The 25,546-nt window shown below is 34.7% G+C and overlaps 1 protein-coding gene across 5 annotated transcripts in view; it reads left to right on the top strand.

Annotated features, from left to right (window-relative positions):
* Positions 1–25,546, top strand: part of ARHGAP32 (Rho GTPase activating protein 32) — a 298,270-nt gene that overhangs the window by 116,552 nt on the left and 156,172 nt on the right. For 3 of the 5 annotated variants that reach the window (XM_019421406.2, XM_019421407.2, XM_019421404.2), the window contains exons 2-5: positions 2,847–2,955; positions 23,232–23,323; positions 23,950–23,991; positions 24,362–24,446. In XM_019421406.2, coding sequence (XP_019276951.2) covers positions 2,851–2,955; positions 23,232–23,323; positions 23,950–23,991; positions 24,362–24,446 — 324 coding nt within the window. In that variant the 5' untranslated portion in view covers positions 2,847–2,850. Of the gene's footprint in view, positions 1–2,846; positions 2,956–9,509; positions 9,529–23,231; positions 23,324–23,949; positions 23,992–24,361; positions 24,447–25,546 lie in introns of those variants that run through there. The other 2 variants (XM_019421405.2, XM_019421408.2) reach the window with 2 other exon arrangements.

The following is a 25,546-nucleotide window of genomic DNA, read 5'->3' on the forward strand; positions in this document are numbered from 1 at the left end:
TAGTTCTGTGATCAGTTTCCTTCATTTAGAAGAACTCTGTTTCTTTTACTGCAGGTCTCCCAGTGGTAAATTTTTTATTTTTTTTAGAATTTTTTAAAAAGTTTATTTATCAAGAGAGAGAGAGAGGGAGCGCACAAGTGAGCACACAAGTAGGGGAGATGCAGCGAGAGGGAGAGAGAGAATCCCAAGCAGTCTCTATACTGTCAGTGCAGAGCCCCATGAGGGGCTTGAACTCAGCACGAAAATCATGACCTGAGTCAAAACCAAGAGTCGGATGCTTGACCAACTAAGCCACCCAGGCACCCCTCCTGGTGGTAAATTTGTTCAGCTTTTCTTTGAAAATAATTTATTTTCTCTGCTTTTTTAATGGGTGATTTTAGAGGATTCTTCGTGGGCAGTATTTTTTCCTCTTGCTATGTTGAAGGTTTACTACTTTATCTTTTCATTTTCATTGAAATGTCCTCCCACATTTTTGTTGCATCTTTGAAGTCAACTTGTCTTTTATTCTCTGGCTGCTTTTTCTATTAAGTGTTTAGTTACTTTTTTAGCACTTTGAGTAAAATATGCCTAACTTGTTTTTTTATCCTGCTTGAGGTATGTGGGACTTCTTGAATCTCTATTTTGATGAATTTTATAAGTTTTTAGCTAGCTATTCTGTTTCAGATATTGGTTTTGCCTTGTTTTCTCTTTCATCATCTCCCTTATGTCTAAGTTGGCAATTTAGACATATTTGAGACCTTTTTAAGCAGTCTCATGTTTTGTGTTGTGTATTTCCTTTTTCTCTGTGTGCTTCAGTGTGGATGTTTTCTATTGAACTGTCTTCCAGTTTACCAATTTTCTCTTTAGCCATGTGAATTATTTTATTAAACCCATCTAATGAGTTCTTAATTTCAGATACTGCATTTTTCAATTTTAGGATGAGCATTTGATTGTTTTTCAGATTCCAGTTGTGTCTTAAAATTCTTCATTGTTTCATACAGGTTTAAAACATTTTATTGAATGTATTAATATTGAATATATTAATCATGAATTTTTTTTAGCATATGATTAAAAACTTGATAAAACCTGGTAAGGATTTAACTGATTTCTTCTTAGCAGCTTTCTTCTTTTCTGCTTTGCTCCAAATAAGCAATTGCTTGCGATCCAGCTCATCTTAGAGTTTCCTGTCTTTCTTTAGAGTTTATCTAGTTGCCTCAGTTTTTAAAAAATGTTTATTTATTTTTGAGAGAGAGAGAGAGAGAGAGAGAGAGAAACAGAGCATGAATGGGGGGGGGGGGGTAGAGAGAGAGGGAGACACAGAATCCGAAGCAGGCTCCAGGCTCTGAGCTGTCAGCACAGAGCCCAATGTGGGGCTCAAACTCACGAACCCCAAGGTCATGACCTGAGCTGAAGTCGGATGCTTAACTGACTGAGCTACTCAGGTGCCCCATAGTTGGTTAGTTTTCTGATGGATTCAAGAAAAGTTATGATTTTTTAGGCTTTCTTTTTGTCTTGTTTGGCTGGGAACAGTGCCTCTTACAGCTTCCTCTACATCATAAGCAGAAGCCAGAACTCCATCATAATAATTTTAAAGCCCATTCTGGAAATTCTAAAATCTGAATCAAATGTGAGTCTTTGTTTTTTTACATTTTCCTCCTAATTTTTAGTCATTTGTTCCTGTTTTTTACAATTGTTTTTCACTTTTTAAAGCATGCCTTGTAATGTTTATTGGGTATTAGAGTGGTTAAAATATTTGCAGAAGGCTTGTCGAATGTTATTTTCCTCTGAAGAGCGTTAATTTTTTTTTCTGGCAGTTCTGATGCTTTTATAAAGTCTTGGTTTTTGGCTTTGTTAGAGTTCATCCATTGGCAGTTTGACCTTACTCCTAAGGCATGACTTTTCTGGAGTCTCAAGAACTGAGGGTGCCTTTTCTTTTTTCAGTACTCCTCCATCTTGACACAGCTTGTTTGCCAGCCTCTGTCTCTACAGTATGACTGGGCTGCTGAGATCCCCTGTTGGTTCTTTAGTTGCCCATCACCTGATTTTGGATGGGTTTCTCAGCATGTTTTCCTACATATTTGTAGACTTAGGAATCAGTTAACAGTTTCCGGGGGGGGAATTTCTATGTAGATTTATGGGTTCTGTTTCTACACGTTTTCTTAGGGGTCATTTTTCACCCTGAAGCCCCACCCTGCTTTGGCACCTGCAACCTCCAACCTCTGCCAGCTTAGTTCAGTTAGACCACAATATTATGTTTGGGCTTTATTTCCCATTATTGATTTAGACAATCTCTTATACAAAAGTAATGATTAAATGTGGAATTTGCTTGATGGGTTCTCAAAGAACGTAGCCCCAGAACTCTTACCTGTATTGATTGCTTTCCTGCACCTTTAGACAAGTTATTTTGTATGTTTTATTTAGCATTCATAGCTGTTCTCAAGAGTGCTAGTTCAATGCACTGTGCTTCATAAATTGGAGCCAGAAATACCATATTCTGGAATTGTGGTAATACTGGAATTTTACTAATGCTTAACACCTTTCCATTAATATTGGTGGCTGCTGCAAATCTTTGCCAGGTTCCTACTGTGTTAAACAGATAAAATCAGTTCTTATATAACAGTTACCATAGACCATGAAGGTTAGCTACTTATTAACTTTACTTTTATCTTTTGGAATAAAAGAAGGTGTTTAGTACATCAGGAAAGATCTCTGAAAGCCAGAGTACAAATGGGGAATCAATACTAACCATTAAAGGTCTTAATTAAACTTCATACTGACATAAGCTTCTATTTTTTGAATTATAGTCATTGGAAGGTTTTCATAGAATTGGGAGTTCTTATCATAGTTTCTCATGTTTTTATCTCCAGGAAGATGAAGTCCTCAGTACATTCTGAAGAGGATGATTTTGTTCCAGAACTACATAGAAATGTTCACCCTCGAGAGCGGCCTGATTGGGAAGAAACACTTAGCACAATGGTAAATCAATTTTATGCATATGTATCTGTGTATATTTTACTTACGTAAGGAGAAGGGGCTGATGAATCTTTAAAAAAATTGTTTTTTGTTACTTTGTTAATTTATTCAGGAAATATCTATTGAGCAGATAATCTATTCCAAGCAATGTTTAAAACTCTGTGGGCAGAGTCTTGAAAAAAACATGCCAATTTCCTACCTTTGTGGTGCTTATATTTTAATGGGGTAGGACGAGAAGGAAACAATTAAATATATAATATGTCAAGTGATGGGAAGTGCTATTGTAGACAATTAATTGTAGAGTAGTGGGGTTACAGAGTAGGAGGATTGGAAAACCATTTACAGAGAAATGGTTTGGATGGATGGAGAGCTGATCATGTAGTTTCTTGTGGTCCATTATAAAGACTTAGGTTTCTTATGCTGAGTGAGATGGGAAACCCCATTGGAGGATTTTTGGTTGAGAAGTCACATGATCTGGCTTGAACTTTTAAAGGAAATCTCTGGTTTTTGTTTATAGGCTAAAGGGGGAGGCAAAAGAAGAAATAAGGAGACCAACTAGAAGGTTATTATAATAGGTGAACAGTAATGATAGCTTGAACCATCCTGGTAGATATGGTGGAAAATGGTTAGATTCTGGAGAGAGTTTTACAAAGTCTACTATTTTTGCTGATGAATGGGATATAGAGTGAGCTACAGATAGATCAAAAATGGCGTCAGGTGTTTTGGCTTGATCAACCTGAAGACTGGAGTTTACATTTCCTGAGATACTGGAAAAGCAGTTTTTGTTGGGGTCTGATTAGGAAAATCCTATGCAATGTAGTTTTCCACATGATAAGTTTGAGATGCATGTTTAATCTATTATAACTTTTTGCAGCTCAGGTCTGTGAACAGTGACATTTTTTTTTCTTATGGAGAATAACATTTTACTTAATTGTAGTTAAAAGTTAGTGTTTTTTATCATCAAAATTGAATGCAGATACTCATCTGTCAATGCTGGTCTATAATGAGATTTTACAATTTTATTTTTGAAAATGTCTTTTCAATCAGGTACTGCCAAATGCTGACATCCGTTCGTGAGCAAATGATTTTAATTGAGCATATTTATCGCTTAAAGGGCATTTATAGAATTCTATTAGATTCTTCTCTTGTTATTTACCTTTTAGCATAACATTATATTACAAACTTCCGGTGGAAGGTTAGGGTGAAGCTCCTCATTTGCAAAGTTAAATGGATTTTGTAGTATGGAAATATACTTTGCGCTTGTATTGTGGTCAGAAAAACTGTACTGGAACTGTAGTTTGAGCTCTGAAAATATATTCACTGCAAATTTATGTGGTAATAGAGATCTTTCTTCTTGTTTTAGTGTTTGATAGCTTGATAAAAATATATGGCAGCTCATGATTGTGACTCTGACATTTATCACAGTGTAAATTTCTCATAAGCTATGTTTTCTTTGTAATTTTAGGTTAAATTGATCAAGAAATAGCATCAAATCTACAGCAAAAACTAATTATGAAAGCCATTTAGCATTCAGTAACAGAGGTTGAAAATATGTCCAACTGAACCTTTTCTGTTTCTTATTTATTTATTTATTTATTTATTTATTTATTAATTACCAAAAATCTGTATAATGCATCTTAGTGGATTCCACTTCAGGTTGTACTGAATCAATGTTTGTTGACTTTATTTGAGAATATTGTTGGCTTTGATTGTCCCATGAAGACTGTACATTGGGACTAATTCTTCACTCACTTGGAACTCAGCATTGACTCCTCAACAACTGAGCAGTATTGGCTGCATTTGTTGACTCATCAAGAGTTAAGGAAAACCAGTTGAAATCATTTGCATTCTTTGTAAACTGACTCTTGATTTCACTCTCAATGACCTCAACTCTTCAAGCCTGTACTTACCAAAAGGCTTTTGTTTTCTCTGGATTTCTTTGCTGTAGTCAAACATGATTTAAGTGATTCACCATTGGTCACTGGCTTTCTTGGTCTGCCAACAAATGATCTACTTGGGAATTTACTCTGGATGCAGTCTTGTTTTTATTTTTATGAAGGAATTCTGTGTGAGGCTTTGCTCATTTACTCTGTTTTAGAGTTTTCTGACTTTTCAGATTGTTGTTTTCCTATGAGTTGAGAATACTGTGATGAGTGCATAGTTTGGTAATGTTTGATTTGTAGTCTTTCTGCACAGCTGTAGTGCCAGTGCATAAGAAACACAGTGTTTTGCCATCTTATTTTATAATGAAACCCATGTTCTCCTTTGCCTTAAAAGCATGACATTCAGAGTCCACTTATCTCTTTGCTTATTTTTTACATGTGTATAGATAGGTAATTTAAAAAATGTGGTATGGTGATAATGTGGAACTAGAAATGCTGTGGAGTTATAACTCAGTAGTGCAGTTTAGGGTGTGATGAGCAGCAGTATGAATCAGTGAGAATGCCTCATAAAGTCTCTTTCATAGCTACTCAGTTCTGTCATTGTAATATGAAAGCAGCCATTAGATAACACATAAGTGAGCGTGGCCGTGTTCCGATAAAACTATTTATGGACACATTGGAGTTTCATGTAATTTTCATATGTCATTGGATGATCCTCCTTCTTTTGATTTTTTTTTCCCCCCAAACATTTAAAAGTATAAAAGTCACCTCTAGCTTATGGGCTGTACAAAAACAGGCATTGGGCTGGGTTGGCTCTAATTTTTATGTGTACTTATTTATTTTGAGACAGACAGCACACATGTGCATGCATGAGTCAGGGAGGGGCAGAGAGGGGCAAGCAGGCTCTGCCCAGATGATGCAGATGTGGGGCTCAGTCTGATGAACTGTGAGATCATGACCTGAGCTGAAATCAAGAATCAGATGCTTAACTGACTGAGCCCCCCGGGCTCCCTTGGGTTGGCCCTAGTTTTGGGTCCTGCCTTATATAATTATAACGTAAGATGTAAGGCTCTCTGAAATATTCCAGATAGAAAAGGATTCTATTTTAATTCTCACAGTATGTTGTTCATATCTGTGTCTGAATACTTAATCTCATTCTAGTTATTTATGGTTGTTACCTCCTTTTATTATATTGTGAGTTTTTTGAGAAGGGATAAAGATAATCTTGTATTCATTTTATTGAAGGATAAACTTTAAAAAAGGATATAATCATGACTTGCTTACAAATATAAAATGAACACATGCCTGAGATATTTAACTCATTAATTAATGAAGGAACCAGTCAAGTGTTATAACTTGATTCAAAGGAGATTTGGTTCAAAGGAGAATTCAAAGTGCCTTACTGTTAAGAGATTAATCATGCTAAAATAGATGCAAATGGATGCAAAAACTGGCAAAACTGCTTAGTTCCACTGGACACAATTTGCATTTCTATGGACGGGAATTATTTGTACTATTAGTTTTCTGCAAGTTAACTTCTCTGCAGGGATGGAAAATAGCCTCAGCAAAGACAAGTCCCACACCCCTATTTAAGTCAAGGAATTCCTAGAGGTACTGGACTTCCATTGAAAAGATATTCAATAATTTGGTTTGCTAATAGTATATGGAAACACAACTGTTTTAATGACTTTGTATTCTGAAACTTTACTGAGCTTATTAGTTCTAACAGTTTTTTGTTGGAATCTTTAGGGTTTTGGATATAATATGTAATCTAGAAATAGTTACAATTTTACTTCTTCCTTTCTGATTTGGAGGTCTTTTATTTCTTTTTCTTGCTTAATAGCTCTGGCTAGGATTTCCACTACTGTTTTGAATAGACATGATGAGAGTGGACATTTTTGTCTTCCTTGTCACTGAGTATGATATTAGCTCTGGGCTTGTCATATATGGCCCTTATTATGTCATTTATATCATCTGTATTGAGAGTTTGTGTCATAAATGGATGTTGAATTTTTTCAAAAGCTTTTTCTACATCTATTGAGATGCTGATTTGATTTTTATCTTTCATTTTGTTAAGGTGGTGTGTCATGTTGATTGATTTGTGGATGTTGAATTAACCTATGATCCCTGAAATAAATCACACCTGATTATAGTGTATGATCCTTATAATACACTGTTGGATTCAGTTTGCATCTATGTTCATCAGGGATATTGTCCTGTAATTTACTTTCTTGTGGTGTTCTTGTCTGCTTTTGATATCAAAGTAATGCTGGCCCTGTATAATCAGTTTGAGAGTGTTCCCTCATACTTTTTGAGAAGAATTGGTATTAATTCTTCTTTAAATGTTTGGTCAAATGTGCTAGTGAAGCTATCTGATCCCAGACTTTTATTTGCTGGGAGGTTTTTGATTACTGATTCAATCTCCTTACTAATAATTGATCTGTTCTAAATCATTTTTAAAATTAAGACAACAGCAGGGGCGCCTGGGTGGCTCAGTCAGTTAAGCAGCCAACTGTGGCTCAGGTCATGATCTCACAGTTCATGGGTTCAAGCCCCGCATCAGGCTCTGTGCTGACAGCTCAGGGCCTGGAGCCTGCTTCAGATTCTGTGTCTCCCTCTCTCCCTGCCCCAACCCCACTTGCATTCTGTTTCTTTCTCAAAAACAAACAAAAAAAAATTTAAAAAAATTAAATTAAAAAAAAAATTAAGACAACAACAAACCCTAAAGTAGCTCCCTATCCTGTGGTTTATGGCTTATGGTTTATGGTGTATAATTTATTTATTACTCTTAATAAATTTATAATTAAATAAATAGCTATAAGTATTGTAAAAAATCTAATAAAAAACTATAGTTTTTCTAAATTAGTAAGTGAAATATTTATTTGCAATTATTTAACAATAAAATCATTTAGTGAAAAAAATTAGGATCTTAAAAAAATGAGATAAAAAAACCCAAAAAGAGGGAGAATCTTTAAGTAGTTTTGAATATTCTAACTAAAACCACCTTATATCATACTTCTTAGTGTTTCATTATATATTTTATTTTTAGTTTTAATTATATCTGTAATCTCAGAATGGATCCTGTTAATTCTCAAGGTTTTTGTTTTTGTTTTCTTTTTTTTTGTTTTTTTTTTGTTTGTCTTTTTGTTTTGTTTTGTTTTGTTTGTTTTGGTGGTGGTGTTTTTAGGAACAGTTTCTCACTTGAGGGTCTGTTTCTAATCAATGTGTTCAAGGCTAATGGCTAAAGCAGGTCATGTTGTAGTAAAGAAGTTGTTATTGACAAAATAAAAATGGTCCTTGGTGAAAATACTCATAGATGCTAACAACCAGAGCCATGAAAATTAAAACAAGTTATAAATTTTGAACTTCCAAAATACCTAAAATTTTATGAAGGAAGATAACAAGTTAATGCTCAGTGTTGTTAACATTGTATGTGTGCCCCTACAAATGCCATCCCCTTTCCCTTTCTCATACACAAACACATGTGTGCTTGGCTCTTGTGTGTGTGTGTGTGTGTGTGTGCACACATGTTCTCTCCCGTGTGCACATACTCCCTGTCTCTCACGCACACACAGACAATCACAGTCCCAGTCACTCACTCCTGAAGGGTTGGTTGGCTTTTTCCCCTCTGTATCTCTTCTTCCCACCTGCTAAATGCAGGCATTCACAGGGGTCTGTATTTTGTTTCTTTATGCTTGTTTCTTCCCACTTCTTTACTATTCCTGCAGATTTGACTGTCATCTCTCTACAGATGACTTCATGTCCCATATCTCTAGCTCCGTAAGAATTCATTCCCCACTGGAAGGTCCTAGAGAAACTGTGAGTTATAGATTTTCACTAAATCTCTGTTTTCCTTCTCTCAGAAATGAGTTTCTTCCTTTTAACTTGACGGTTTATGGTAAGAACACTAACTTTATTCCAGTCACTCCGGTTCAGAATCCTTGCGTTTGTTATAAATCATTTTGCTCTAGTCACATGGCCTCCTTGCTCTTTCTCAAATATGTCAAGTATTCTCTCACTTCAGGGCCTTTGTATTTGTGTTCTCTTCTTCTGGAAAGTGCTTTCTCTACACAATCTGCAAAGCTTGCTCTTTTCCTTCTGTCTGGTTTCCTCGAATGTTACAGTTAAGTGCTGCCTTTACTCACCCTCTTAGAGAAAATAATAGCCCAGCCTTCCTCTTTTTTTGTACTCAGCTTGAATTTTCTCTGTAGTACTTGCAAATGTAATTTGTATCATTATTATCTCTCTTTTCCATTAGATTTTAAGCTCCTTGAGTACAGGGACTGTCACTTTTGTTAACTGTTTCATCATCTGTGTAACTCTGAGTAAACTCTTAGTAAAATACTTTTTGAATGAATGAAACTGTCATTCCTGGACAAGTAGAAACACTTGTTTTTCCTTGAAAATGCCTTAAATTTTCCTGCTTCATTATCTCACTTGTCAGATGTTAATATCTTCTTTCTTTTCTTTTTTATTTTCTGTTCTTTTATTTTCTATTCTCTCTCTTTTTTTCTTTTCTCTCCTTCCTTTTTTTTAAGACAAAAGTTGAGACCATTGGTACATTTTTCTTAACTTTTCGAAAGTACCCTATGTATCTGGAGCATTTCCTCCGTCTGTTGCCTGCTTTCTAAAGAGGAATGAGGATTGGTGAAAACAGCTGGATTATTTCTTCCTGAATAATCTTGAGCAAGAGGTAATTTTGGAGGAGGTCTGTATTTTGTTTATTGCTCCTTTTATTAATAGTTGTCCACTCTGTTTGATACTTACACTGGTTCCTTTTACCCATAGAGCTGTAAAAAAATTGCAGTTTGAGTAAAAGAAAAAAAAAAAGTCTTTGCAAGTGTTCTTTAGGTGAATGTCTTTAGCTCCTTTATTACAGTGTGATGTTTAACAGTTTAGTTTTGACTGAATTTTAGTTATAACTAGAGAAACCGGTGATGTTTATCATTTCACAGCCTTTAAGAGCTGGATGTTTTGTTTAGTTTTGCTTTCTGAATAATCACAAATGCAACCATTGATTAATATGCAAAGCCCAGGTTTTGAATTTGTGCCAGTATATTCAGAGCTCTTCAATAAACAACCCCAAACCCACCCCATTCCACAGTGCATCCTTTTCTGGCTGAAGATTGTGGGAATTCTCTGGCATGAATCAAGTGGCATTAATTATTGAAGATAATTAATGGTCTGCTGAGTGTTCTGAGATATGTATTAGGTGAACCATATGAAATTGTTAGTTTTATACATTAAAGAAGCTCAAAATTGGAAGTTTTACAAGTTTAAGCATAAAATCTTTTGAATTGTTGAGCTGATCTCAAACCCAGTATTTTATTGTTGATTATTAAACTGAAAACTACAGTTCACCCTTGATCAACACGGGTTCGAACTGCACAGATCTACTTGTACTTGCATTTTCTTTGAGAAATACAGTATGGTACTGCAAATCTATTTTCTCTTCAGTGTGATTTTCTTAATAACATTCCCCCTCCCAGCTTATTGTAAGAATACAGCACGTAATACATATAAATACAAAATATATGCTAATTGACTATTTTATCATAAGGCTTCTGGCCAGCAGTAGGCTATCAGTAGTTAAGTTTTTGGGCGTCAGAAGTTAAGCTGCAAGCTTAAATTTTTGACTGTGCCAGGAGTCATCATCCTTAATCCCCATGTTGTTTAAGGGTCAGTTGTACATTCGAAATATTGTGCTTTTGAAGGGGTTAAGTGATCTAGATGTTACTTTTAATGATAGAATTTGTTATATAGCTTTCCAAAAAAATTATTAAACTTACGAAACATTCAGGGAGAAAGTACATAAAACATACAGTTAGGGGAATAGTGATTCTTGTAGATCTGAACAGGAGTGTCATGGGTAGTCTAGGATCTTGCTATGTCTTTCTTTAATAGAAACTTTCCAGTGAAGTATCTTCCGCATTTGTGGTTCTTTCTTCCCTTCTGCCATTCTTTTGTTTATACCCTACCTTTTTTCAGAAAGAATTTGTATTTTTTATTCTATATTCTGTATTTAAATATTACATGCAAATTTTTATTAGTAGATCTGTTGTACAAAATTCAAATGTAGAAACAGATTAGTATCAGTTTCTAGCAGCAATGAAGACTGGCAATAATTTACCTGAATAAAGTCCCTATAAAGGCAATGTTATACTGTTTTTAAATTTTCCTAAGAAGCTTAATATACAATATCTGGCAAATTTATGTACAACGATGGAACCCTGGATGTTCAGTCCATTAAATACCTGCTGAATAAGGAGGATTATCTTGTAATGATTGGAACAAACAGGAGTCAGATGAAGGAGAGATGAATCTCCATTATAGACAAGTATAAATTTCAGAATATCTAATGATTTTGCTGATATGTCAGTGTGTTAATTTTTACGTTGATTCCAGATGTTGCCTGGTAGGGGCTTTGTGATTATTATAGCAATGGTACTTGGTAATAACTTTTCCTAAATTATTTTAAACATTGCCCTGAATATTTTTTTTTTCTTGGTGTTAATTGGTTCTCTCTGAAGAGACATTATTTTGCAGTAGAATTGAACTTAAAGGCAACTTCTTCCCTGTGAAGGAACTGGTTTTATAATCACTCTTAGGAATCATAGATTTTTTTGCTTTAGTAATCTCACTCAATTGTTACCAGTCAAAATAGAAAATTAAGTAGGATAATTATATAGTTTACTCCTGGGGCTTACTTGATGGTTGTTTGTATGCTTTTGGAGGGGAGTTATCCTTGTACATAAATCTACCTGCCTCCTTTGATTTCAGAGTGTTTTTTAGCATTTGCACATTAGGAGTTCAGTTCTAAATACCATATTGAAGGAAATAAGTGAAGAAAATTATGTAATTTGTTTTTAACATTGAGGGTATTTTGTTGTATCAAAAATTCTTTTGAAGATATTCACACAGATAACTCAGGTCATTAAATTTCTTGGTAATATACTTTAAAAGTCATTTCAGTGATACTGTTGTTCAACATAGTATACTGTAGATTTAATAGATTTAGCTTTTCTGTAGTATTGGGATAATTATTATTACATTTCCCCTCTTTGTCTCTTGCTTCTTTGTAAGAAAGGGAACAATACTTAGACCGATTAAAATTTAAAGTTTCTATAAACATGTTTCATTTCAGAGATTTATTCCATGTACGTCTTACAGTTAAACTACGGTCGAGTCCAGAAACTGACAGTCCTGTTTGCCTTTCTTGACAGAACAGATTTCATATTCAGGTCTTGTTTTTTTAGTTAGCCGTGTATATGTTAATGCGTATGTATTATGTACAGATTTTCCCTTGACTGATGATGGGGTCATGTCCTGACAAACTCATTGTAAGTCAAAAATATTCTAAGTTGAAAATGCAGTTGGTGCATCTAACCCACTGAACATCATAGCTTAGCCTAGCCTATCTTAAATGTGCTCAGAACGCTTACGTTAGTCTACAGTTGGGCAAAATCATTTAACCCAAAGCCTGTTTTATAATAAAGTGTTGAATATCTCAGTGGGTTTATTGTATATGGTATGGAAAGTGAAAAGCGGAATGATTGTGTAGGTACAGAGCCAGTGCTTATCCTCATGATCCTATTGTTGACTAGGAGCTGTGATTCACTACTGTCGAGGGTCACGAAAAGTATGCCACTGCATATTGCTAGCTCAGGAGAAAAAAACTCAAAGCTTAAAGACAGTTTGTACTGAATGTGAATTGCTTTCACAGCATCGTAAAGTCAAAAAGTTGTAAGTCGAGCCATCTTAAGTCAGGGACTGTCTGTATACGTATGCAGTTCTACCAACAAAGCTCCTACGTTTTTTGGGTTTTTTTTCCTGTTTAAGAGGCCAAAGATCCTTCCCTTTACTACTGTATTTTAAGCAGAAATGCTATATTTCATCATCATCATATCAAGAAACATAATTTATAATATTATTCTAAAGCTGTTGTGCCTTCTTTCAAATTCTGAGTGCAAATAAAAAGAATATATTAAATAAGATTTGAATCTGTTAAAGGAAAAAAGTAAGAAGTAACAGAAAGTTACCATTTTTTCCCCTGAATCTTTTTCACATGCTTTTTTGCTAGCCTTGTGCATAAAGAGAATCTTGATCTAGGCTTCCTTTACTCACATATCTTGTGTTTGGATTTTTTGTTCTTTGAAGAAAAGGGCATTTTGGTAACAGCATATTCTTACACTTGGTTGCATTTTGATGTTCTTTGTGAATGCTTATTTGGTGATATTATTGTTAATTTTCTATAACAGTTTCAGAACCATCTTTGTTGTTCTTAAGTATTAACTACTCATTTTGAATAATTTGCCTTTATGCCCAGTTACACATTTAATATTACAATCTTGCTTTTTCAGTTGATTATATATGTGTATGTATGTATATGTACCTATGTGTCAGTATGGGTGTTATTTGGTTGCTGTACCTTTTGAAAATATGAGATTTTATGTAAAATCACTTATATTTCAAATTACTGGAATTACATATAAGTACAATTACATCTTCATAATTTAGTAATGAATGTCATGGAGCTGGGTTTGGGATTTCCTGCCCCTCTGCTTTGTTCTGTTTTGCAGGAGGCTAATCCCTGCAAACTACATGCTCTCTTGCCAGCAGACTTCTGGCAAGGTTTGGCCAGTGGGAGGTACTGGTAGAAGATTGGAGAGCAGGAAAAGGGGAGAAAATAGGTCATTTCTCCTTCTCTTTTTATCTGGTTTGAGATACATCTCCATTGTGGTTCTAGCTCCTACCACATTAACTCATGACTTGGCTCAGTGAACAAAAAATTCCATTTTATTACTACAACATGGGTATATCTCATCATAAATATGCTTTTCTTTTTTTCTTTCCTAAGTTGCCTATAAATATGAATACCTAGTTTTGTCTCTTGGAATTATATTGAGTATCTAACCTCCTTTAGTTATGACAGGTTGTTATGCATTTGCATATGATAGCTGTAATATGTAGGTAATATGCAGAGGTGGAAGAAGGTAGCTAACTAGCTTGCTTTCTCTCTTTCTCTCAGTAAAGCCTTCTTCCTTTATAAAAATAAAACATACTTACATAGAAAATGCAGAAAAGTGAGAAAAAAAAGACTCACCCATAGTCCTATTTTCCATACTGGTGAGATTATTTTGGTATATTTCCTTCGTGATTCTTACAATGCAGAGAAACTTTAACACCCATATGAACACATTTTTCTTATACAAATTTCTCCAAATTGTTACTTGCAAAGAATACTGCTTTGTTAATATATTCTTTTCCCCATCATGTCTGGGAATATAGTTTTATACTTGTAAACCATTTACAGTTTTCTATCTTTTTCTCCCCATTTAACATATGCATTCTGCCTTATTATTAAGGTGCTGCAGTGAAGAGAAAACTGAATATTCCCCATTGTACATTATGGAAAGTGTCATAGGTAAAGGAGTTGGCTGGTTCACTGGAAGGAAGAGATCTCTGGAAAAGACTGGCTGGTAGACATAGTGTAGGGAACCGCTGTGAAAGGGGAATACAAAATATTGCCATGGAGAGGGAAAGGAATTAAGTTTTCCTCCTTGTAGGGGAAAAGAGTGAGGGTCTTGAGAGTGGCACAATGGGTATGGGACAGATTGTAACATGCACATTGAAATATGGGTTGCAAGGGAGAAAGTAGAGATGGCTGTTGCCCCGAGTCAGATCTGTGTCCCTCCTGCTGGCTACCAACCCCACCTGCAGAAATTGCACTTGCTTCCAGGGCTTGCCTTCACATGAACAGACTCCTGTGAGACTTCAGCAGGAGTGTTTGGAGAGTACTGAAGTCAGTGCTTTCGGTGGAGTCTGGGAGTGCTAGAAAGCAAGAGCTCCTGGGGCTTTGCGTCCTAGTTCTGGGAAGAGAGAGTTTTAATTGCATGAGAAGTAAAGGAGCACTTAAAGCCTGAGATCACTCAGGAATTTCTAGGGTCTTAAATATACACATTATTAGTATTTATTTTCTATAGCTGTGTGAGAAATTATCACATATGTAGAGACTTAAGACAATACTCATTTGTTGTCTTACAGTTCTGTAGGCCACAAGTTTGGGCAAGCTGAACTGGGTTTTCTGCTCGGGGTCTTGTAAGGCCGAAATCAGGGTGTTGGCTGGATTGGGCTCTCATCAGAGGACTGAAGAATCTGCCTCCCACCTCATTTAAATTATGGGCCGAATCTGCTTCCTTGTGGTTTCTTCTAGTTCCTGGGTCTGGGGTTCCAGTTTCCTTGCTGGCTGTCAGTGGGGACTGTTTTCTACTATTAGAGGCTACCTGAATTCCTTCTTACTTGGACACTTCAGTCTTCAAAGCCAGCAGCAGCACCTTGAATCCTTATCATGCATTAAATCTTTGATTTTCCCTTTTGCTACCTGCTGGAGAAAACTGCTTTCGAAGTGCTTTTGTGATTAGATTAGGCCCATCCAGACGGTTATCGTATTTTAAGATCAACTGACCTGGGAATGGAATTACATCCACAAGGTCTCTTCCCATCATTACCTAGGTTAGTGTTTGAATAACCAGGAGGTAGGCCTCTTGGCAGGTGTTTGTGGGGGAGGGTGGGCTGCCTTCCTTAGAATGTTGCTTACCACATTGTTACATAGTTTTTCTCTGTTATATGTGCTGTAATGTGTTTAACTCATGTGATAATATTAGTTGATAGAAATCACAAATATCCCAGGAGATTTAAAACCACTAATACTTTATAAAACTGTAACTTTTTTATGTTTGCCTGGGAGAAATTTATGTATACTGTGTGTTGTAATTGGTGTTAAATGAAAACTCTTAATAAAGAAATTTAAGGACTACACAATATCCTATAATATAGGATGTATTATTGATGCTTCATCAATTAGTAGGATCTTGAATTTGCTTTATTTATTTTTAAAGTTTATGTATTTATTTTAACACACACACACACACGTGTGTGTGTGTGTGTATTTATTTATTTTAACACACACACACACACACACGTGTGTGTGTGTGTGTGTGTGTGTGTGTGCATGTGGGAGAGGGGTAGAGGGAAGAATAGAATCCTAAGCAGTCTCTGTGCTGTCAGCATGAGCCCAATGCGGGCCTCGATATCGCGAGTCGTAGGATAATGACCTGAGCCAAAATCAAGAGTCAGATGCTCAACTGAATTTGTTTTATATTTTTCACATTGATGAATATCTTTATGATGAATTTTGTCTTTTCTTTTTATTGTTCCTTTATGGGGAACTAAATCTAAAGAGTATGAAGATCCCACATTACTTATGAAGAGTTTTGTTAATTTGTATTCTAAGCAGTAATGTTTCGTGCCATATCTTTTCAGCCTTACAAAGTTTTGGTCTTTCATATTTTGATAGAAGAAAAGCTGTTTCTCATTGTAATTTTTTATTTAAAAAAGATATTGTCTTTGAACCTTTTTTCTTCCTTGTGCCTATATTAGTTGTAGCAGATTTTGTAATAGAAACTCAGTTTAAATACTGTGTCTAATGCACTATGGCACGTTGTTTCTTCTTTATTGGTCTCAGTTTCCTCCTTGCATTGAAATGGCTGAATGAGATTTCTTTCAGCACTCTGATTATGTGTTAAACACCTTTCCATACCCTATTTTTTCCTTAAAAATCTGTAATACCCATTAGCATTTTGCTAGTATTTATTAAGATGGACTTTATAGACTTTGGGAGAAGATAGTCACGCACATAGATAACACAAAAGGGTGTGCCTTGTGTTGGGGCTGACTGTAGAAGTAGCCAGCTTTAATGGTTCTGTATCCGAACACAGTGTGTTACAAGACTTAAATCACTTCTGTTACCCAGCCATGGGAGAGCTTTACATGGGAGCTGGAAAATAGTCATTTGCAAGATTCTTTAAAGGTCTGTACCAGTGGCAGGAATGGTGGAATATTTTTCTGGGTTAGGGAGCAGTGAAGTAGAAAGGATAAAACATTACCCATTCCTGTTTTTGTTAAGTTTTCAGTATCAAATAATTTCCTGAAATGGATGAACTATTCTCGTATGTGGTTTAACTGGTTCAGATTATAGAGAAACAGATACTGTCCTTTTTATAGATGCCGCATTTTTTCAGACTGCATTAGCTTTTTACCAGTGAGGATATACTTTTATAGTTGGCTTGTGGTTAAGTATAAGCCTTAGATCTCGTTATGTGAATTTTTATCAAACAGAGTGTGCCCCCCCATACTTATATAATTGAATTTTTGTTCTTGATGCACTTTATAATCATGTTAGTTTGTCTTTGCAGCCTGTTAAAGTCTCTTCAACTTCTGTCACTCAGAGTGTTAGAATCCCTTTTAGTTTTCTTCTGTCTATAAATTTGATAAGTATGTCATTCGTTTTCATTTATCTTTTATAAATATCCTGAGAAATTTAGGAATGAAAGAGCCTTATGGTCTGCTACCTTCTTTTTTTAGTGATTTATTATGTAATTGACATTTAACGTATTTTGAGTATTTTATCATTTAAAAATTTTAAACTTCATTTTAAAATTCTGTTCGTGGGTATATCACAGAAGACTCAGCTACATGCTGACTGTGGTTATTCAGTGGACCTTTTGCATTTACCTCTTCCATTATTCTAGCAGCCTTAGTTAAAACCCCTCACCATCAAAAAATGGGGAAATGATAAGGGTTTCTGCTTAATTTCTTTGATTTGTATTTGTATCTCTTATTCTGAAAACCTTAGTTTTTAATGACATTAACAATTACTTATTTGCTTTAATTTTCTACTTTTAATAGTTTCAAAATAATAATGCAAACATTACTGAGAATACTTTGTTTCCTTTTATCTCTAGGAGGATATATCCTATTTGAGGTCTATTACTTCACATTAGTGTCATTTGAAGTAATTTCTCTCTGTGTGCTTAAGCCTCCAATTTAAAACAATAAGGTTCATTTGTTTTATTTGGCTTTGGATTTTAAGGGATTGCCTTTTTTTCTTTGCCCCAGTTTAATTTAATTTAGTTTTACAAATATTTAAAATATTTACATCTGAACTACAAAACAAGGCATTCAGAAAAATCTAGCTTCTATCCCCTGTCTCTTTGTTCCTCCATAGATAAACATTTTAATTGACTTTTGGTTTATCCTATCTCATTTAAGTATAAGAAAATACACATATTTTTGTATTTATTTTTAGTTAAAAGGTAGCTTGTTTTTATAGCATGCGTCTCCCTGCCATGACCTATGCAGAAGATTATTTTATAGCAATACATTAAAATATTCCTCATTCCTCTTACAGCTGTTATTCACTTGTGTTGCTGCAACATAGTTTACCATTCCCTTATGGATGGACATCTAGGTTGTTTCCACCCTTTAGTTAATAAAGATAGTCCTGCAAAGAATAACCTTATGAATATGGTACTTTGTACTTTTGCCAATATAAGAAGAAAATCGTAAAGAAATTTATGTATTATTTTGGTAAGATGTGAGAGAGAGCAGAGATAAATATGTCTTCAGCTTGTTCAGTTTACTGTTGTCAGTTGAGCAGTCTTGTTGGATGTTATTGTCTTGAATGGGTGTGGAGTTTTATCAGATAATTTTTTTGGACTTACGGCAACAAACTAGCATTTTTTCCTTATAATTTTTAATTATAATTAAGATTGAATTATAATGTTAGATTTTTTTCTATTGTTGAACCAATCTTGCATTTCTGGGATAAATTCAGTTTGGTTCTGAAGTATTTTTAAAAATTCATACAGTGATGGATGTGGTTTGTTATTTTATTTAGGAACTCAAACAAATCAAAACACTGAATATCTTTCCAGGTGTCAAACCAGTCTTGCATTCTCAAGATCTATCTTGTCATGGTGTTTTCTTTTTTTTCCTTGTTGGTCTCATTTTTTCTAACTTTTTATAATCTAACTTTATATTAAAATTATTTTACGCTCAAGCAGAATGCAGAAAACTCGCCACCAGTAGTTCCCTTTATCTTTTCCCTTTATTATTCTAGCTTCTGTAAGTATTACATTTACATTCATCAGTGTTATTACAATTTTTGCTTTCAATTGGCACATATATTTTAAAGAACTTAAGAGGAGATTAGTGATCTATTACATTTACCTAATTATTTATTATTTCTTTTGCTCTCCCTTTTTACCAGAAGGTCCATGTTTTATTCTGATGCCATTTTCCTTCTATATGAAGAGCTTTCTTTAGTATTTCTTGTAGAATCCATCTACTGGTAACAAATACTCTCAATTTTTGAAAATCTGAGTACGATCTTATTTTTATGTCATTTCTGAAGGATATTTTCACTTGATATAGTTTTCCGGATTGAGCGTTCTTTCAGCATTTTATAAATGTGGTTCCACTATCCTTTGGTCTTCTTAGTTTCTAATGAGAAATCCAGTCATTTAAATCCTAATTTCTCTCTATGTAATGTAGTATGTCTTTTTTCTCTGGTGGCTGTCAGGATACTTATTTTATATAGGTTATCAACAGCTTGATTATGATGGATTGTTTTGTGGTTTTCTTTGATTTTATTCTGTTTTATTTTTGCTGATCTTGAATCTGTAAATATGTATCTTTCAACAAATTTGTTATGTTTTCATGAATTATTACATCAAAATTTTTGTTTTCTGTGACCATATTTCTCTTCCATGGGTATCTGTGAGTCTGTTCATATTTTTCAGGTCTTTAATAATTTTTTTCTAATGTTTATTTATTCCTGAGAGAGAGAGAGAGAGAGGGGGAGAGAACAAGTGGGGTAGGGGCAGAGAGAGGGAGACACAGAATCAGAAGTAGGCTCCAGGCTCTGAGCTGTCAGCACAGGGCCCAATGCCGGGCTTGAACCCACAAATCATGAGATTATGACCTGAGCCGAAGTCAGACGCTTAACTGACTGAGCCACCCAGGCACCCCTGTATTTTTCAGTCTTTTAAAACAATTTTGAATATTGTCCTTCAGAGTACATAATTAATTTCTTTTAGTCTATCGTTAGGTTGTTGGTTCACTGACTCTTTTCCTCTATCGTTTCTATTCTGCTATTGAGCCAAGTCAGTATTTTCTTATTTCAGATACTATATTTTTCCATGTTGAAATTTTTATTTGATCTTTTTTTACATTTTTCATCAAGGAATTTTTGTCTTTCCATTGGTTTCAATATCTAATGCAGTGTGTTTATTGTAATATATGTGTTTTAAAGTCTTTGATAAGTCCAACATCTGTTTCATTTCACATTTGGCCTTTCTTGATTGTCTTTTCCTTTGGAAATTGCTCATATTTTACTGGTTGTGGTGTATCTAGCAATTTTGGATTGTGTCATGGATATTTTGAATATTGTGTTGTGAGACTGACTCCACTAGTGTCCTGTATAGAGTGCTGACTTTTTTCTTTTTTCTTTTTTTTTTTTTTTGTCTTATCAGACTTCAGCCTGGTTGGATTCAGATTGAACTTTCTCTCTGGACTTCTTTATTCTTTAGGTGGTGGTTTTAGCATCAGTTCAGTTTTATAGTCTTTGCTGTACTCTTACTTTTGTTAGGGATTTTGCACACACTGTTCTCAAAGGATGCTTTCCCTGGTTTCTCTGATTGGAAGGGTGGAATTCTCCAAGAGCTTTAGCCTCTGGTATAATACACATTTTTTTCTGACTGAGCTACTGTTAGGTGTAAATAGTGAGAGAAAAAAGAAAAAAAATAACAAGGATTATCTCCACAATCTTTATATAAGAGTCCTTTTTCATTGTTTTTCTATTTAGAAGAATGGGTTTTCACTCTACAACTGAAGTGGTACCCTCAGGTCTGTCCTTGGGCCAGGTTGGAAGAGATAAAAGGGGAAAAAAACAATCTCTCTGCCCTTTTCCCCACAAGGGGCAGTGTTCACATCTTTTGGCCAGAAAGTTGGACTTCTCTAAGAGTTTTGCTGACTCTGCCTGTTACTCACATCCTGATTAGCCTGTCCTTGGGTCAGTCTAGGAGGTAACATGGGAAAAGCCAGGAAGCACACTGCCGCTACATTAGCCACTCTGCAAGTTTTGACTTTGTTTCCAAATCTACCTGCTGTCATTAAAATTTTTAGAGCTCTTAGGTAGTTGCATGTGTATATTTTATTTCATTTTGTTATCTTTAGAGTTTTTACCGTAAACACTGGAAAAGGCTGGAAACCTCACATTCTTTTTTTGAAATAAATTTTGCTGGATATAGAATTCTATGTTGACAGTTGTTTAAAAAAGCAACTGAAAGTACTCAGTCCAAATTTTGGTTTTCTTCTGTTTATTCCTGTGAATGTGATGTGTATTCTTTTTTTTTCCTTTGGCAGCTACTCAGATTTTATCTTTATCAGCGCTTTTCAGCCATCTGATTATGATATGCCCTGTGTAATTTTCTATGTGTTTATCAGACTCTGAATTTATGGAGTTTTCTGGATCAGTGTGTTTATAATCGTCATAAAATTTATAATTTTTTTTATCAATTATTTTTTCAATTGTTTTTTCTATTCTTCTTCTCCTTAACCCCCCTCCCACCATCCCAAGGGAAGGCATTTTACTCTCCTTTATTTACCATCCATTACATGTATGTTAAATGGCTTTATATTGTTCTATATGTCACTGAGACTTTTTTTCCTGTCTTTTTCTCTCACACACACAAACTAAAAACCAAATAAAAATTGTTTGTGGATAGTTATCTTGCTGTTTCTTTAAGTTCACTGATCTTTTCTTCTGCTGTGTCTAATACAGGCATACCTTGGAGATATTGCTGGTTTGGCCCCAGACAATTGCAGTAAAGTGAATATTGCAATAACGCGAGTCAAATGAATTTTTTCATTTCCCAGTGCATGTAAAAGCTATGTTTACACTGTACTGCACTCTGTTACTGTACTGTGCATTAAGTGCACAATAGCATTATGTCTAAAAAAATAATATTCTTACCTTAATTTAAGAAATATTTTATTGCTAAAAATGCTCCTTTGATGTGTGTTAGGGGATGATGGCCTTTCTAGCACAGAGAGCCTATATTCAAAATTGGGTTAATATTTTAGGTTTCAGTCTACCAGATAAAATCATCACCATTTACCAACTATGTCCAGTTACTCTTTTTTACTTTTATATTTTTAAGTCTGTTAATGAATAATTTACAGAATAGTGAAAACCCACTTTATTAGAAATTTTAATAAGAATTTAAGCACAGCAAACCTCTTTATGTCAAGTAAATTTTGATGCACAAACTTCATAAAAAATGAAAGAATATTGTTGCACATTATTTTAGCAAAATAAGGTGATCTAGGTTGTTGTTGCAAAAGACCGTGTGATAAAGTCTTTTCAGTTGAATGAATGACTAGAGGAAAATACCATATTTTCTTTTTTGTCCTTAGAAGTATGTTGTTCACTCATAATTTTTAAGTTATATAGTATTCATCTAGGATAAATACCCTCAATCTGAGTTGTTGTTTACATGATCAACGTCACCAAATTTTTAAAATCTAGAGCTAGAGTTACCCCTTGCCTCAGCACCCCAAACAACCAGTCTGTTCTCTGTATCTATGAACTTGGTTTTTGTTGGTTTCATTTTTTAGATTTTACATGTAAGTGAGATCATATGGTATTTGTCTTTCTCTGACTTATTTCACATAACACAATGCCCTCAAGGTCCATCCATGTTGTTGCCGGTGGCAGGATTTCATTCTTTTTTATGGCTGAGTATACACATCTTCTTTGTGAGTCTCTTCTTAATTCATTGTAACTGCTCATCCCATATTATTGCATCCTGTGGCACTGGCTCTAATAACTCAATTTTTCTGTTATAAATCATAGATGATATATTGTAAATTTGTTTCTTTACGATAGGTATTTGGATTTGCTGTTTATTTTGTCCAGAATATGGAGAACCATTTGATTTTCCAGTTTCTGGCTTTAAAATGATGCAGCTGAATGTGCCACTAGAATTAAGAAATCATGACTGTGAAAACTGGCAGACTAAGGGTTAAACTGGAAGTATGACATACATGTCACCTTCAGATCTTGGTGTGAAAAATGCATGTTGTGATCTCCTGATTATGTTCAGATTGCCATTTCAACTTTTCTTAATCATTGTAAGCTAGGTTATTTTTTTTTCCAGTTCCCTAGGGGAGATTTTAGTTTGTGTTGAGACAGATGATACAATAGCTGCTTTTGAAACTTGATTGTAAGAGTATGATAATTCTTAAGATTCACAGAAAATTTTTCCTTATGCAGTACAGTTTTTAAATTAGGTGAATATTTTTTTTTCTTATTCTTAGTAATTAAAACTCAAGTGAGTTACAATTTTAAGAAAAGATTATTAAATCAGTATGCATTGCTGTTGGTACAGAGTCAGCAGAACCGTTAAAATTATGATCTGCTTTTTAAAATATTTATATTAAAGGAATAGTCCTAAATCCTTTGTTTTTATTTGTTTATTATTTTTTTTTAAGGCAAGAGGAGCAGATGTCCCAGAGATTCCTGGAGATCTTGGTCTTAAGACATGTGGCAGCACAGCCAGTATGAAGGTTAAACAGGTGAAAAAGTGAGTATGATTTTACAGTGGGTTTTCAGTGAATTTGTATAAATGACAGTCAGTTTTTTAGTTCTCTTACAACTTTTATTTAGATTTCTTGGTAAATATGCTCTTACTGTCCACACATTAAATTATACTATAAGCCTAAATTATGACTCAACAATTAGTGGAATAGGTCTGAAGATTATGTGCTTGTTTAAAAATAGATTTTAATTTTGTCCTCGCAACAGCTTTATGTCATTGTCTGTTAGGGTGCATTTGTTCAATGGGAACAATCCAAGTGTGTCTGTCTCAGTGCCCTTAATACATGTTCTCATTCATTTAGAAAAATCAGCTTTGTCATTTGAGTTATGAGATTGCTGTATCTCAGCTCTGCCTTTGAGAAAGCCTGAATTTGATGCCGGTAGTTGGCTCTTATGTCAAATGTCTGAAGGTATCCATTTCAGTCTTTAACCAAAAAACCATTTCATACTTTCCCACTGAAGCCTTACCTACCTCCTTCCCCATCCCATGAAGTTGGCATTAAAGAACAAAAACCAGAAAAACCATCTTTTCACCCAGTAGAGTGTTAGATAGCTATGTTTTCGTTGTAAATAGAGAAAAGACAAAGATAAAAATATTCATTCTGCATCCAGACCCACCAATCCAGGACTGATGGGCTGCGACAACATTCACAGGTAAAATCTGGTTGTATATTTCATCGGGAATGCTGCTTCTGATCAGAAGTTGGCTCTTCACAGTTTTTATAACATTCACTGAAAACATAGATTTTCTACGGACATTGCCTTGGGTCAAGATTAGGAGAGTGTAGTGGTGCTTTTTAATTTTTTCTGTTGTTTTTGTTTTTGACCTGTGCACTGAATGTAATTTTCATTTGATCCACTGTATTTCTGGGAAGGTTTGTGTGGCTATTTGTGTGCTCATGCGCATGCGCTTATTAAATAGTTTTGCTTGCAAGAGCTCTTCACATTTTATTTTTCCCTTGGGCTTAGTTATTCTGACTGTTTCAGTATCTTGCGTCTCACTTAGTTATTTCATGTACTTCAGGTTACCCTTCACTAAAGGTCACTTTCCGAAGATGGCTGAATGTGCACATTTCCATTATGAGAACGTTGAGTTTGGCAGCATACAGGTATATTTGAAATATTTCCTATATACTGAATTAAGATATATCTATATCTGTATTTTTTTCTTGGTCTCTATTTTTATCTATATATGAGAGGTGACACTTAGAAGTAGTTTTTTCTATTGATGTCTTGTTGGTTGATGGGAAAACTTTTATTTCCTTCTGTTGGCAAATACTTGATGCCCTATAACTCCTATTTTAGGTGGAAATAGTGTAATCGAATCACTATAAATCTTAGAACTTCTATTAGACTCCTTATAATTCGCTATTGTTTTATAGCATGAAGTATTCTAGTTGTTCCCTGACTAACATTGGGTCATAGTAATGATGATTAAATGAGAGTTGGAGTGAAGTGGAGTACGGGGCAGATGTGCTAATAGAGTTTTATTATTTTATTTTATTTTTTAGTATTTTTTTCTTACTTTTAGGTATATAGTGTGTGTAAGTATATATGTTTATAGAGCATGTGCATGTATACATATATGTTACATACATATATATATATATGTATATTTTAAAGCCCAGGCTAAGAGAGAAATTACCTAGGTGTCCCTCCTATGTTGCACTTGCCTTCTCTACCCTAAAGATTACTTCTACCATGACTTTTATAGTATTTGTTATAATTTTTTGTTTTATTATCTGTATGCATTCCTAATCAGTATGGGTGTTTAGTTTGCCTATTTTTGAACTTTATGTACTTAGAATTATTCTAATCCATTCAGCAAATACTTACTGAGCAAGTACAGTGTACCAGGCACTGTTTTAGGTGCTTTGGCTATATCAGTGAGCAACAACCACAACAAAAACCGGATACCCATTCTTTTCTTAATTTTTTAAATTTTTTTTTAACATTTATTTTTGAGAGACAGAGACAGAGCACAAGCAGGGGAGGGACAGAGAGAGAGGAAGACACAAAATCCAAAGCAGGCTCCAGGCTCTGAGCTGTCAGCACAGAGCCCTACATGGGGCTTGAATCCACGAGCCATGAGATCATGTCCTGAGCCAAAGTCGGACGCTTAACCGACTGAGCCACCCAGGCACCCCATCTGAATACCCATTCTTAAAGCGCACAGAGGATGGCCAAGAAAAGAGCTATGGTAAAAAAG

Source organism: Panthera pardus, unplaced genomic scaffold (genome assembly GCF_024362965.1).
Source record: "Panthera pardus isolate Hobbes unplaced genomic scaffold, ASM2436296v1 HiC_scaffold_12, whole genome shotgun sequence".
Classification (NCBI taxonomy): domain Eukaryota; kingdom Metazoa; phylum Chordata; class Mammalia; order Carnivora; family Felidae; genus Panthera; species Panthera pardus.